Raw genomic sequence first — 16,062 nt, 5'->3', positions numbered from 1 at the left:
ACAGAAAAGCTTATATACTTTAATTATATACATAATAAGGAAATATGTTACGTTCGTTAAATTAATAGATTTTAGTAGAAAACGAGTTTCACATAAACTCGTATTATTTAAGTTTTCCTTTCCGGCTTAGATAAAAACGGTAAAAAATATGACTTTCTTATCTTATCCGTCACTTCAACAAATTGTAGTTTCAAGAAGTAAATTTTCAAGGTATTCAATTGTTTGTTATTAATAACAAACGTTAAGCGATTCCAATGAAATTTTCAGCATGCATATAAGTTACCGAGATTTACAAAACACATTCCTTTTCATTTTCGTTCTAGACAAAATTCAGATGAAAGGATAGAAAAAAACATCATTTCTTAGATTTTTTTATCTACTACTGTAAATTATAGAAAAATTATTTTTCTGAACTTTACAGAAAAATTACAGAAACGCATTACTTAAATTTTCTTTTCAGGCTTAGATAAAAACGGTAAAAAATGAGCGTTTCTTATCTTATCCGTCATTCTAACGAATTGGAGCTTCAAGTAAATTTTCATGGTCTTTAATTATTTGTAGTTTTTATCTACGTCAGCCGTTTTAAGTGAAATATGTAACATGGGTGTAAGTTATTTAAATTTTCCATTTAGACTCGCATAAAAACGGCAAGAAACGCGAGTTTCTTACAACATCTATCATCCCAATGAATCGTAATTTCAAAAAATATAATAAATTGTAGTAATTGTTATTTCATTTTAAACGGTGTACGAACACAATCGTAAGCCATTGTAAATTAATTTAACAAAAAATAGAATCTAAATAATTTGTTTCTGTTGAGAACTACGTATGGATAATCTTAAATGTTTCCAATCTTTTTTTATAGTTTTTCATCCATATTTGTCATAAATGCATAAAATTTGGAAGTTCAATGATGATTTTATTCGCTAATGGTGTTCATTTATTTTACACCTTAGAAACACAAAAGGTTGCTCTAGAATTTTTTAATACACAAGAACCTAAGAAAAATTGGATAAACTTTAGACAAAGAACAAGAGAGACAGTACATTATTACTGGCATGTTTAGAAAATGTGTAGTGCAATGTAGGTTAATTTTAGTACTTAATTTCTACTTTATAAAATATCAAGGCCTTAATACACGTTTTTAAGTTTTCTACTTATTAACCCGATGAGACCCATAATTCTTGTTTAAGCCCAAGCATCACACATAAAAATGTATGACATTACAAATGCAATTGAAATACAAAATGATATCATGCTTTTCCATCGTATACTCGAAAATAACGTATTTTGAGGTTATGTTCAAAATTTACCGAATTAGGTGCTAACGTGACCTTAAATTCGGATTCAGCGTGCCAAAAGTTCTTGACCTTTCTTTCTTGCATAGCCGATTCAGTCCAACTTGATTCAATCGTAGCCTACGAAAGAGTTATTACAATTTCAAGAGCTTTTGAAATAAAAACCGTGAAACCGGTCATCTTGACCGTCTCGGTATTTCGTGTTAAAGAATACAAACACGTTATCCGTGAAGATTAAAATAATGGGACTGCATTCACACCAGGGATCCACGAGTCCGCGCAAAAATCATCGTACGTAGCTCGAAAGTTTCATAAGAACAAATCTCCATAAACTATAAACTCATCGTCCAAATTATGCAACTGTCTTTATAAAAGAGAAATCGGTACGAAGCAACGATAAGTCAGGCCTACCGGTTCACCTTGGCTCCGATACAGCCTCCTGCACCGATCCGCGGGTCGTCATTCGCAACGGACATGCACTTTGGAACCGAAGCGATCGAATCCATCTGTTCCCTCTCGCGGTTCGGGTGAAAGTTGCGAAAACCCGTCGGAACATTTCGGAAATACATGCGCGCCGATGGAAAAACTGTCGTCCGAGTGATCGGGTCCTCGCGCGTTAATCACTCACCGAGGTCATTGGAGGCCGCGTTGCGAAAACGCTTCGAGTATTCCGGCGTCCACCGGCACGTCCTCAGATCGTTCCCGCAACGGGAGACCGGTTCTCGTATCGCGGCCACTTTCCACGTGAGTATTCGCGACACTTTCTTCCACGTAATCCACTCATTTCGCTGTGACTATCGGCTGCGTGCCGATTGCGATCGCTAGGCTGCGGACCTTTCTGCAAATTCCAGTTTTCAATCGGTTAATTAACCTGCCCGTCGAGAGACGCGGACTAGCTAACTCGTTCATCGAGTTTTCCGTCTTTCGAAATTTCCTTTAATTTTCCTCTTAGCTCTTCTTCGTTACGAAGAAGAAGACCCTGGCACGATATTTTTACCATGCTGGTGAAAAGACAGTTTTTAAAATTCTTATTTTGCTCTATTTCTGCCAAACTGGTGAAAAGGCATCTTCGAGAATTTTAATTTCTCACTATTTTTATCAAACGAGTTTTTAATTTTAGAAGGTTATAATTTGCTATAGCTATAATTTGAATTATAGCTAATTTGCTACGGCTATAATTTGCTGCTAGATTTGCTAGCTGAAGTTGCTACGATTTCTATCAAACTGGTGAAAAGACACATTCTAAAATTTTAATTTCTCAACATTTTGACCAAAAATATCTTCTAAACTCTCAATTTCACACTATACTAACTTACGGTGTCAAAAGATCTTTTTCAAATTTTGATTTAGAGTTATTTTCTGAGTTCAAGCATTGTTTAGCTTTTCCGGCAATGATTGTAAGATTAATAGAGTAAAAGTGAATATATAAAAGATCGGTAGAAACGGTGTTAGTGTTGTTCTATTTTATATTTTGAGAACATGCACTTGAGGGCTCAATTTATTTTTAATCTGTGGCGAGTATACTCGAGAAATGCAAAATAAACGCATTTTGCTATGAAATTGAAATATGTATATTATAATAAGATCATAAAATTTTCTGATCGTTTCGTTTGAATCATATTTTTATAATAAATCATATATTATGATTTCATATCATGCTATATCGTATCATATCAAATCATATTATTCGTCATTAAAAAACAATGGTAATTTTTTTCAGGAGTGTACTCCTCATAAACACCAAAAAGGATAATAAAATGGAAGAATCTCTGGCATCATGACGAGTCCTGAATTTTTTAGACTCATGATTCTGTAACTGCAGAAGATATTTAAAGACTAAATATACAGGGTATCCCATTTAAGTTGAGACATATGACACCTCGTAGATATGTGATTTAATAAATGACATTAATAACATATTAATAACATATTAATGACATATTAACAAATGATAGTAATCATTTTGCATATTTGTCATAACCTCTTAACGAAGCATTTAGAAATCTATGTTCATAAAATATTTTTTTCTTATTTTTACTCGTAGCATATGCAAAGTTTTGCGGAATGAACTTGGGCACTTTGTACATCATGGAAACATTTTTAAACAAAAATGAATAACAAATAATGAAAATAGATGCTTGGAGCTACAAAATGAATCCAGATTCCAGATTCTCTCCGTCGTGTTCTCTCATTTCACAAAACTACACCAACTCACAAATATCGACGATTCTCGAAAAATCAGAGATTGCATAAAAAATGAAACAATAATTCACTCGAATACATCGAAATAATAATTAACCTAAATATTAAAGCTCGACCAATAGACGCCGCTTCAGCTGAAAGCAGCATGTCGCTATGACAGCAGGCTCGAAACTAAACCGAGAATATCGGAACACAACTATTGTATCGAAAACGAGAGAACATTCTAATTGCGGTTACAGTACGCGTTTACGTGATTCCACGTGCCATAAATGCACAGAGATCGGCAGCCTATTGATCACGGGCACAGGATCGAATGAACGAGGCGGTCCGATTAGGGCAGCGGTCCCAGAGCATGATTTATCATTCCTCGATGACAAAGGAGGTGTTCCTTTTCTCTCTCGTTCCCCGATCGATCCCGACCCTTGTGACAATCTCCGACGACTTTACGACGGCGCGTTGATCAGGTTACAACAAAAAACACTCGGCAGCCAGCCCGTCGGCAGTTCGACAGCCTTCGTAGTCTCCTGTTTCTAGGCCACGTTCGATTATAGCATGGCACAACCGCCGCCGGAACAACGAGACCGAAACGAAGGACCGGTTCGACGAACAAGCGACGAGATTTTTAATCGTTCCGGAATGTTTCCTGTCGATTTTAATGCGACCGGGAAAACGCTAAAACGACAATGACACGGCGCCGGTGTTCTAGGAGAGCCTGGTTTAGGTAACGTTAGAACGCTGACTGTCACTTTCATCGATTGCCGGCCCGATCCAGCCCGAGCAGTTGCAGGAGAAAGTAAAGAGAACCGGGTTGCGCAATGATCCGGGTTACACAGCCGCTGAAATCATTTCGACGTAATAAACGGACCCACGGTCGACGATTGTTTATTTGCACCTTGATACTGGTGACATTGAACAGTATCACACACCGCCGGCCAATTGATAGTGTGAGCGGATTGCTTCCTGCAAACCGGGATATGCAAATTTGCTGGACAGGCTGGTTATGATTCACGAGTTTGCTACCTAGATGGAGCTTGGGAAGGATTTTTCGTCGAAACGAGTTAAAAAGCACCTTCTAAAATTTTAATTTCGCACTATTTTGATCTAACTGGTTAAGAAGCACCTTCTAAAGTTTTAATTTTAGAAGGTTATGTCTTATCATTGCGCACATTTTTTATTTTGTAAAAAGATCCACAGTTTAATTATGATAAGTCTGAAGATGTAATACAGGGTGTCCGACGTAAATTTTGTATAAATAAAAATAACTCGTTAATCATACACTATGTAAAAAAATGTTTCCTACAAAGATTACTACAAGATGACATAATTAATTCTTTTGTAAGTGGACGCGAACGGGGCAGACGAAGATCAACTTTATTTTTTCTAAACAGGATCGTGTAATTTTTAATATACTAATCCATTCAGTTCGCCGTTCCAGACAAAAAAATTTTGGATCAAACGCAGCAAAAATTGTGAATTCACGAGATATTTGAGTGCAAATATTGCAAGATCGTATCAACATATATGTACAATCTACATCTTGCGAATTGACGAAGCTTTTCAAACATCAAACAGCAATAAAACAAAGATAAATGCACTGCTTCGTGTCAATACATTGAATAATAAACGTAAGTATATTTAACTTTGTCAACGTACTTACATATGCATATGTTCTAATGAAATATTTGAATATTCAAATGTTCGCTCGTAAATACTCGCTAAAGTCAACGTCACCTTAAAGCAGTCGATATTGATGCGACTACCACTTTGCAATATTTGAACTCAAATATCTCATAAATTAAGAATTTTGTATCATGTGTGCACTTCTATCATGTGCACTTCTTATCTGTAATGCATATGTTGTTTGCTTAGGTTAATTACTTTATATTATATTATATTATTATTTCATTGAATACGCGAGTACACACTATGCTGCAATTGTTCAATTTGAATGAACATATTATTATAAGGAATATAAACTGTAACAATTATATCATTTCATATAATAAACTTAAAAACATTGCATTATAGTGCATTCTCCAAATACATGCACGTGTTTCGATATTCAGGTCTACCTTTAATTCTCTTTCGAGATGCACGAACATCTGTTTGTATAGTTTAAAGCAACTTTTGATTATGTAGTTGTTAAATTGATGTTAGTACGTCAATTTTTATATCAAAATTCTGAAAGTTTCTTATGTTTTAATGTTCATGGTAACGTTAAATGATTTTCCTCTTTCTAGGATATATAAGCGTTTACTTTAGTCCAATTTGTGTGTAATTATTTGTACAATATTTTGTCAATAAATTTATGGATATTTTTCCGTGTTATTTACATTTTCAATATTTTAGTTTGTAACAACCTGTACATGTATATACCTTTTAACCGGACACTTTTTAAAATGTAATAGCTCTTTTAAAACTGGTCTAAATGACTTGAATTTTTTGGAGATGTTAAAATACTCTAAAAGATGTTAAAATACTTTCTCTCAATTTTGCTATTACTTGGAGTAACAAGAAAAATGAGAAAATCACTAGTCCTTTAACTAGAATTTTTAACGATAATTTAAAAATTGCGTTTTGTAGGTTTAGACAACTTAAATGCGTGTTGAAAATTTCATTGAAATCGGCTAACGTAGATTCAAGCAAAATATGTTGAAAGATGTACAAATCTGCAGATTTATGACTATTATTGGTCGAAAGTGTGAACAATCGTGACAGAACTATGATTTTCGCTATCTTTAGTTGTTTGCAACTCATAACAAGGTCAACCGATCTCAATACAATATATTTTCAATATTCATAAAAATTCTCGAGATCTATGAAAAGCATTTTAAAAATGTTCATTATTGGCTGAAATAAAGAAGTGAGAAAACATAACATATTTATTTATTTCTGTTATTCCTTGTAATAGCAAAATTATAAAAAGGTATTTTAATTATTGTATAGTGAACTAGACCCTCTAAAACATTTCCAAAAGAATTCAATTTTAAAAAAGTTAGCGCGTTTTAAGGCCAACATCGGACGAGCGAATTGCGACAGTTTTGCCATCGCGGCAATCCGCCCCCGCGTTTGCAAATGTTTTGCAATCGTTTCAGGTATTACGCAATTCATTTCAAGCTCAGCTATGAATGCGAGAAGACGTCGAGAAAAGAATAAAAAAGTATGTTCTCTTCATGTGTTATTCAGTAGTATACAATAAAACTATAAATAGAAAATTTTGGGTTGGCTGCTGCAAGATTTTTAAAAGGAGCTTCTGTGTCCACATTAATCGATTTGAGAGAAGATGAGATGAAATTTTTCAATTGTACAAATTAATTACTTAATTATTCATACGAGTGTACTTCAATGATAAAGGAAATACGATTGTACGTATTGAATATTGATACAAATGATACTACATACACTCAGCATGAAAATATTTAAGCACTAATATAACTTTGACTCTTACGCCATATATTTAAATAAATATACATTGCTGGAAAAAAATCCTTTACGGTATATTAAAATAGAGTATATGTATAACTGTCAAAATACAAAATTTCGATTTAGTATAAAACGTTATCTACATAATTAAAAAAATTAAAAAAAGAACAAAATTTTCACGTCATGTAAGTATTTCAACGCCTTATAAAAAATTAAGTTGAGAAGTTATAAAAATAAATTATATTTTACTGATATAATATAGGAAAAATCAACCAAAAATACATTCCAATTTTACAAATTTCTTCAGATGCACTAACAAATTGAGATAATAAATTACCATAAAATCGTGTAAAATAGAGATATAAAACGACATCGAGATCATAAATAAATAATAATTTGTAAAATGTCAACATTCTTGAAACATATTGTTAAATAATAAAGGTATAAAACTAGTGATAATAATTTAAAACAGATTTATTTTTGTAACTTATCAAATTAATTTTATAAGACGTTCGAATACTTATATGAAAATTCGATGCTTTTTATATCTTTCTTACATACTAATTATACCAAATGGAAAGATTTTTGTATTTTGACACTTACATACTCTGCTTTAATAATTCCCGAAGGATTTTTTCCCTTCAAATAATAATTAATATTATTTAAATACTTTCGTGTGAGAGTGTACGCGTATAGTGCCGTATACTGGTTGGGCGGTACGTTGCGACGAAGCAGGATTTGCTTCGTTCGAAAAACACGCAAACATGCCGCTGCAATTTGCGTTGTGTACGAAGTACGTCGAAAAATCCATATTCCGATAAAACGTCTCGGCGAATTGCCGCAGGCCATCCGTCTACGTTTTTCCATACGCGCGCTTCTTTCGTTAAACGCGAATTTCCCGGCAAAATGCCGTGCCCCGTGCAAATTACTTCATATAAATCGCCGTATTGCTGAAACGAGGCGACAGAAAGTTGCAGTCGACTGTCTTTGCGGCGCAATAAGTTGCCGCGACGGCAAATCGCCGTAGACAGCTCGTCTGAAGGGATACTTTAGTCCGTCGCTGTATAAAAGGCAATACGAGGAACCGTCAAAATATTCGTTTTTTCAGACTTCTCATTCTCGCACGAAACTCGATCGCAGCTGTCGTTCTTTTCACCGTCTGAAATTTTACCGCACAGTAAGCAATTCAATTGTTCGATGATTTCCGACGCGCTGATATTAGAATATTTTTGTGTACCGACAGGTGAGAAGTTTGGTATCGGATACATCGCAACTTTTTTGTGTTGTTGAATATGTGCAGGCCGAGCGCATTTTTCCTTGCGTATACGCAACAATTAGCAACAAGCCCGCGACACTGGGGATCCTATTACGCTTGAAATGTAGCGGAAGTAACAGGCGCGTTGTTCCACGTGTTGGACCCTTTTGTTGAGAAGTATGCGCTGCGCTTTTATAACTTGCGTGCAAGCATAATGTCGCGTTCTGTGAAAGGGGAAGTTTCACAACGAATAGAAATCGGCAAAGCCAGTCGGCACCGTTTGTGGAGATGTAATGAAGTTGCCATTCGATCTTCACTTTTATTGTTTTCTAAATTGCCAAATACATTTACATATCTGCATTAGAATCTGTTATCTGATCACTCGAAAGTGTCTTTTTCATCAATCTTGTTACAAAATGTTTGCGTACGAGGAGCTTTACGTAAATGTTTTGCATGGAAACAAGAAATAAGTAGATTTGTTTTCTTCGGCTATTATAATCAATTGGAAATAATACAATGACATTTTTGAACAGTTTGCTGTTGCAGTCTCTTTGAAAGTGTGCATAATTATTTGTATTGTAATTATACTGTATACGTTTGATTTTCTTCGTATTTTGCTTAAATACAAGGTTTCTATAAAAATATATAATTTCATAAAGAATGTCAGAGTATATTTGGAGAAAAATTAGTAGACGGATCATAAAGTAGAGAAAAATATTAAAAGACTTCAGTAATGTACACTCGAAACTCATGACTTTTACGTTACCCGGACTGTGTGAACGCTCGCCTCTCTTTTACAGAAATTGTATACGCCCATCTTGAAATATGAGTAGTTCCTTCGAGATCCGTTCTATCCGGCCCTAAAAAGGAATCACGTGTTTCGCGTGTTTGGACAATGACAATTTACATAAGTATAATAACTTGAACTGTATAAGGCCATGTATGTAAAATTGATATAAATTATGTTTTGGGAAATTTTATATAATCTTCGTTCGTTATGCGAACAATCTGAAACTGCATGTTTCAGTCAATTAAACGAATATAGTGATTTTCTTATAAACAAGATTTTAGTTGCTGAATATTCCACCTTATATATAAATATATAAGTTATATGAGTTAAACATTTACATAGTTAGGACTAGCGTATTAACATAATTATAAGCCGAGAAGATCATTTATCATTCATCGTTTATCGTTTATCTGCCTTATCGTTTATCGTTTATCTGATTTATCATTTATCGTTTACCTGATTTATCATTTATCGTTTATCGTTTATCTGCCTTATCGTTTATCGTTTGTCTGGTTTATCGTTTATATGGTTTATCGTTTATCTGGTTATGTCAAGGTTATATTTATCATTTATCATTTATCATTTATCATTTATCATTTATCATTTATCATTTATCATTTATCATTTATCATTTATCATTTATCATTTATCATTTATCATTTATCATTTATCATTTATCATTTATCATTTATCATTTATCATTTATCATTTATCATTTATCATTTATCATTTATCATTTATCATTTATCATTTATCATTTATCATTTATCATTTATCATTTATCATTTATCATTTATCATTTATCATTTATCATTTATCATTTATCATTTATCATTTATCATTTATCATTTATCATTTATCATTTATCATTTATCATTTATCATTTATCATTTATCATTTATTTATCACTGTATATTTATTATTCAATAATGTTATAGACGACGGCAAGACGAGACCAACGACTTATACATAATGCTAAAATAGACGTGAAAATTTACTTTTTCTCCGTGGCCTACTGTGCGTCTCTCCAAAGATCGCAGCTCACGTGCGACCGCACGCGTATCCGCCTAAATATCGACGGTGGACGCATCGAAACGGTCATTCACACGCCCGCGATGATGAAACATTTCGGCAGCCGGATTTTCAACAATATTGCTGACACATTCGATGCAAAGTAATGACTCGGTCTATCGGATCCTCGGCGGTTATTTCGCGGCGGCGACGCCGAGTGCACGGTTCATTGGCGAGGACAAGTTTTTTTCCGAAGAAATATTGCGAACTTGTTTCCCGAGCGACGGGCCATCGAATGGAAACGGCTCTATCCAGAAGGGTGCTTCAGTAACTTGCAAACGTGAGTACTCTTCTTCCGCGTTATTTCACGGCGGCCACTGGATCGGAAAAGAAATCGCGAACGACGCGAGAGCTCCTCTATACTTTGTCCGAAAAAAAGAATCACCGAGAACGCGCGCACCGCGAGTCGCTACACACTGTAAGCTACAACTTTTAAATTGACATAACAACTTCTGAAGAACTCGGTGTCCTTATTAAACGTCCTGTTCGCAACTAGGCTGCGAGTCTTTATGAAAAAAGTTCTGCTGCGGGGACTTCTCTCCGCTGTTCCAATAATCCTCTTCGCTTTGCGAGAGAGATTTCTAAAGCGCGCGAATCCGATACTACTTTTATTCTAATTCAGATTCTAAAATATTTCGTAAACACGTGATTTAAAAAAAGCAAACAAACTGACATATACCCTTTAGTGTTTCGAATGAGGAGTCAAATGGCACTACTAGTTTTTTAATGTCCGGGCGTTCTCAAGTTTTATAGTTAAGGTCATCTTGCTTCTTCTTGATCATAAACTTATATTTTTTCTCTCGGAATCATATTCTATGTAAAAAATGCACAATATGTTTTTAAAACATTTTTTGTAATTTTATGTTCTTAAATGAGATAAAATACCTTCTAGAAGAAAAAGCAACGGTGCAAATTTAATAGAAAAACAAAATTATCTTTGATATAAACATGCAGAATCAGCTATATATCTTAGAAATTATTGAACTTACAAAAAAATGTTTCAAACAAAAGTTGCGCATCTTTTTACGTAGCATACGATTCCGCGGTAAAAAATATAGGTTTATGACGAAAAAAGCAAGATGACATTGAAGTAACCTTGAAAATGTCCAAGCGTTAAAAAACTTGTAATGCCATTTTACTCCCCACTCGAAATACTAAAGGACTCCTGTCACAGTTTGTTTTCTTTTTTAAATCCCCCGTCTACGAGATTTTGCACAATCTCCACTTATATCGGACACCCTGTATACGCCTATTTATATGCTGACCACTGTATATTAGAAAACATTGAATCCTGATGAATGACATGCATTCTTTATTTCAAAAACACTGAACATCTGGCAAGTACGCAGACTTTCCCGACCGATTGCAGCTTCTACAAAATTCAGCAACTTTCTTTCCACATTCACTAAAAATAATTCGAACCATTGAAACATCGTTTTGACGAAGCACAATGCATGTATGTCCCCGTTTGCAACGCAGAATTCGATTGAAAAGAACCGTCCAACGACACGATCATCGAAAAGAAGCTAAAGATTTTATTATCCCGGTGATTCTGTTTATGGCCGCGCAGCATCGTACACTCTCCATTATCCGAACACAACTTCACTATTATCGACAGAGCGTATACATACATCGCGTTCCATTGAAAAATCACAAGAATGACTCGAGACGTTCCAGACGCGCTATAAAACTCACATCGTCATAAAACTTTCATCGCGCGCGACGCTATCATATTCGCGAGTATTATGTTCTATAAGAGTATTTTGTCACCTCGTCACGTCTGCCCGACATGTTTCAGATTTACCAGGAGATCACGAACAATGAGCACCGAATACAAGATCGCGGCCTCCAAGTTGGAAAATTTGCCGACAATAGACGGCCAGTGTTGCGTGAATTTGAGTGCGCTGAGGAATGGTACGCAATTTTGTTCGCCTTGTACAGTGGCCCACGAAAGTGTTTCGTACACCTTTTAAAACGCAATGAATATTTTGAAACTAAAGTGTGTGTGAACTTTTTTCATTTATTTGACCCCAGTAACACATATTGTATAAGTTTAGTCCCAAGCTTTCCGGATGCCTATTATACAGGGTGTCCCAAAAATGTCTCGCAATCCGGAAATGGCGGGTTCCTCGGATCATTTGAAGCAACTTCTTCGTTTACAAAAATTTTCTCCGAGGCACCGTTAACGAGTTATTAACGAAAAACGGTGACCAATAAGAATCGAGTACGGCTGACGCGTGGCGGCCCAGCCAACACAGCGCACGAAGTCCAGTTCCGCTCATTGGCTCGGTCGCCTCGCGCCAGCCGAGCTCGCCTCTCATTGGTCACTGTTTTTCGTTAATAACTCGTTAACGGTGCCTCGGAGAAAATTTTTGAAAAGGAAAAAGTTGCTTCAATTGACCTGAGGAACCCGTCATTAGGAACCCTGTATAGGGTGTCTCATTTAAGTTGAGATTGTAAAACATCTCGTAGACACGTGATTTAAAAAATTTGAACTTTATTAAGATGATAACTTGAATTTTTTTATCATAGAGGGACTAGTTTACTAGACGATGCCTGAAATGCTTTCTTTTTTAATTTTGCTATTACTTGGAACGGTAAAAAGATAAAAATCTCTCGTTTTTTAACTTTTTCATCTGAACCTATAACGAAAATTTAAAAAATGTCTTTCGTAGATCTCGGTAATTTATATGCACGCTGAAAATTTTATTATATATTCATTTTTTCAACGATTAACGTTATTATAAGTTAAAGAATAAATTAAAGATGGCAAAAATTGCAGTTTTATCACGATTTTTACCAAAAACTGTAAGAAATTTTTTAATATCCTTCAAAGTCTGTAGCTCGACTCTAGGTTAACCGATTTCGATTAAATTTTCAGCACGCATATCAGTCACCGAGATCTGCAAAAGGCATTTTTTACAATTTTTGTTACAGGCTCGGTTAAAAAAGTTAAAAGACGAGGGTTTTTAATTTTTTCTTTTCACTCCAAGTATTGGCAAAATTAGAGAAAAGCTTTTTAGCCACCGCCTAATAGCCACCTTGACATAACCTCTATCATTAAAAAAAAATTCAAGTCATGTAGTTCAGTTTTAAAAAAGTTATTACGTTTTAAAAGGTGTACGAAAACTTTCATGGGCCACTCTGTACATATCTATTATAATTAATTATACTTTAATTATAAAATGTTCCGATGATTATTAATGTTCAGCACCGACGACTTCAATGACGTATCCGAAGTGCTGTAGAGCTGCCAGCGATCGTGCTCGTGGGACACTCTTCAAATCTCGCAAATTGGTATTCTTGAGCGAAACTTTGCTTACAATGTTCGTTCTGTGCTTCGCTGCTTCCATAATTTACGTGATCGTCGCACTAGGTACGTGGATTTATGGTACTTCGATCTTCGTTCGCGGGAAATATTCGCAACTTTCTGCACTGTTCGATAAATTGAAACGTTCGGCTGCGGATTTTATGCATTGTTGCCGCGTAATAAGTAGACTGCGGATTTTATGTATTTTTGATGAAACTGACTATTATTATATATTATATATAATATCCATGTAGATTAGTATTATATATACAGGGTGTCCCAAAAATGTCTCGCATTACGGAGATGTAGGGTAGTTGAGATCATTCTAAGTAACTTTTTCCTTTGCGAAAATGCAATCTGCGGCTTTGTTTACGAGTTATTAACGAAAAACGGTGACCAATGAGAGGCGAGTTCGGCTGGCGCAAGGCAGTTCGAGACTACTCGAAATGACTCGAGACTGCTCGAGACTCTTCGATACTGCTCGAGACTGCTCGAGATAGCAGAGCTCGTCTCTCCTTGGCCAACGTTTTTCGTTAATAACTAGTAAACGAAACCACGGATTGTATTTTCGCTAAGGAAAAAGTTACTTCGAATGACCTCAGAAACCCCTCACTTCTCGCTCGTACAATAATCTTGGGACACCCTGTATAATAAAAAGGAACCCCTCATTTCCTGGAGGGGGGAGGATCAGCATACTCTGTATATGTGAATCAACGAATAATTGGGTTATTTCACACGAAATTGGAAAATTTTTGGAAGACTGTTTTAGATTTTGGTCAAATTTGACTGTGTCGTACTTTTTAACGATATACAAACACGTGTCGAAGGATTTTTCAAAATTGTAAAAATTGTTAATTTTAAAAGTGTCAATCTTTTTTCATTAAATCATAACTATTGAACTACCAAACCAATGAAAATATGCTTTTAGATGGGTTACAGTAGAGACAAAGAGTGCCTAAAAATAAATAATTTTAGTTCAAAAAAATTGATTTTTCACTATTCATTTTGTAATCACCTTGAATAAATGCGACGTTTTCATAGCACGGAAATATTTCAGAATTTGAAAAAATGAAAGGTATAGCCCCAAGCGTCCCTTTTACGGTCGATCTTTCGAAAATATGGACGCTGTAAAATTGGTGGTGTACGCTGTAACTCAGCCGTTCGAGCTGCTATGTGTCGATGCAACGTCTACTTCAAATTATTTTATATCCGTCAATTTCAAAGCGTCTATATTTTCTAAAACTCGACCTGGGGTAATAAACTCAATCTTTAGGGCAGGGGGGGGGGTATTAAGGGAATACTTGTGGCTATACCCTCCATTTTTAAAAATTTGTGAATATCTCCGTGCTAAAGAAATACCGCATTCGTCTAAAAGGATTGCAAATAATAATCGTTTTTATATTTGGGAAGAGGAGATACGATTATTCGAGCCTTGCGGCTCGTTTTTATAGTTTCCGCTTGTCAACAACTATAAAAACGAGACGCAAGGCTCGAATAATAATCGTGTTTATAGTTGTTGACAAGCGGAAACTATAAAAACGAGCCGCAAGGCTCGAATAATCGTATCCCCTCTTCCCAAATCGTCCATTCTGATGCATAATCCGAGCGCGAATTCGGGAGAAATTGCTGCAATTACCTATCGCATCGATTCCACGAACAAGGCTACTTCCGCCAACCAGAACAAATCCAGTTGGCACCATCGACGAGCAACGACACCAAACACAGTGAACCGGAAGACCCGGACTGGCAGGCGCTGTACCAGCTGTTCTACCAGGAGGACCTCCAGGCTCTGACTCCGCAGCTGAAGAAGCTGTTCACGGTAGACGGGAACCGTTTGAAGCGGGAAACGCAGGAGCCGTGCAAGGAGGACCTGGAAAACTGCAAGACCGTGATGGAATCTATGAAGCAAATCGTGAACATCGTGAACAACAACATGGCCCACCTGCAGGGTATGCTGACGGCGAAAGACGGCGACTCGAAGTCGCAGCTGTTCAAGCTGGTGAAGTGTTTGCAGTGCAAGAACGACTCGATCACGTTCATCGACGAGTCCGGCCCCGAGACGGACCCGGACGACCATCGAGACGACTACCATTATCAATCGGACCAGGCCCAGATGGAGCACAACGTGGACGTCGTGACCAGTTTGCTGAACGACCACAGCTCCAGCACCGATCGCATAAATCAGACAGTCGCTAGGCCATCCGCCGCCTCGATCTTCGACGTGGGCGACGACGCTCGCAGCGGTCGTCGGACGGCTGCGAAGCCGCAGGCATTGCCGACGGCCGCGGATGCGGAGGTGGTTCGCGAGACTGTGACAAAGCTGGATAGAATTAGGAAGGACGAGGCGCCGGTTCAAGCGAACGGAATCGATGATGTGGAGCAGACCGTGGCTGCACGGAACGTGACCGGCGAGCCAGACGACGGTCGCGTGACGGAAATCGAGAACGAGCCGGTGCATCCTTCGGTGCATCCTTCGGACCAAGGCCACGCGGAACTGAACGCCGGGGAGGAAGCTGCAAATGGTAAATGCATTATTTATTACCGAACGGCGAAAGTGTCGCCTCGTTGCGCCCGGACACGTCCTCGCCGGGTCTTATCGGCGTTGTCGATGCTCGGACGGAGTGGCTAAGCTCTAGGGTGTTTCGCTGCTCCAACTAGCTTTTTATCAGTTTGTCATGGGATTCTGTTGGAAGACTTTATCGCAACTGGGATT

The 16,062-nt window shown here is 36.7% G+C and overlaps 2 protein-coding genes and 2 long non-coding RNA genes across 4 annotated transcripts in view; 2 read left to right on the top strand and 2 right to left on the bottom strand.

Annotated features, from left to right (window-relative positions):
* CDase (neutral ceramidase) overlaps positions 1–2,056 on the bottom strand; it is a 95,424-nt gene extending 93,368 nt beyond the window's left edge. Inside the window, exon 1 of the mRNA XM_033466375.2 lies at positions 1,927–2,056. The gene's annotated coding sequence lies outside the window, so the exon portion shown is untranslated. The remainder of the gene's footprint in view (positions 1–1,926) is intronic.
* On the top strand, positions 2–5,832 carry LOC117218182 (uncharacterized). Its single transcript, XR_004489726.2, has 3 exons — positions 2–1,589; positions 1,674–2,042; positions 3,019–5,832. It is a non-coding gene; the product is annotated as an uncharacterized LOC117218182 (long non-coding RNA).
* Positions 5,833–8,483: 2,651 nt separating this feature from the next.
* Positions 8,484–15,210, bottom strand: LOC143259199 (uncharacterized). The gene is made up of 2 exons (XR_013033041.1): positions 14,986–15,210; positions 8,484–9,038 (listed from the first exon to the last, which is right to left on the bottom strand). It is a non-coding gene; the product is annotated as an uncharacterized LOC143259199 (long non-coding RNA).
* ndl (serine protease nudel) overlaps positions 10,172–16,062 on the top strand; it is a 32,450-nt gene continuing 26,559 nt past the window's right edge. Inside the window, exons 1-4 of the mRNA XM_033466453.2 lie at positions 10,172–10,319; positions 11,838–11,953; positions 13,251–13,415; positions 15,011–15,871. Of these exons, the coding sequence (XP_033322344.2) occupies positions 11,860–11,953; positions 13,251–13,415; positions 15,011–15,871 (1,120 nt within the window). The 5' untranslated portion in view covers positions 10,172–10,319; positions 11,838–11,859. The remainder of the gene's footprint in view (positions 10,320–11,837; positions 11,954–13,250; positions 13,416–15,010; positions 15,872–16,062) is intronic.

The sequence above is a fragment of the Megalopta genalis genome, chromosome 3 (genome assembly GCF_051020955.1).
Source record: "Megalopta genalis isolate 19385.01 chromosome 3, iyMegGena1_principal, whole genome shotgun sequence".
NCBI classification, from domain to species: domain Eukaryota; kingdom Metazoa; phylum Arthropoda; class Insecta; order Hymenoptera; family Halictidae; genus Megalopta; species Megalopta genalis.
The sequence above is the reverse complement of the archived record's forward strand: the minus strand, read 5'-3'. Positions and strand labels throughout refer to the sequence as shown.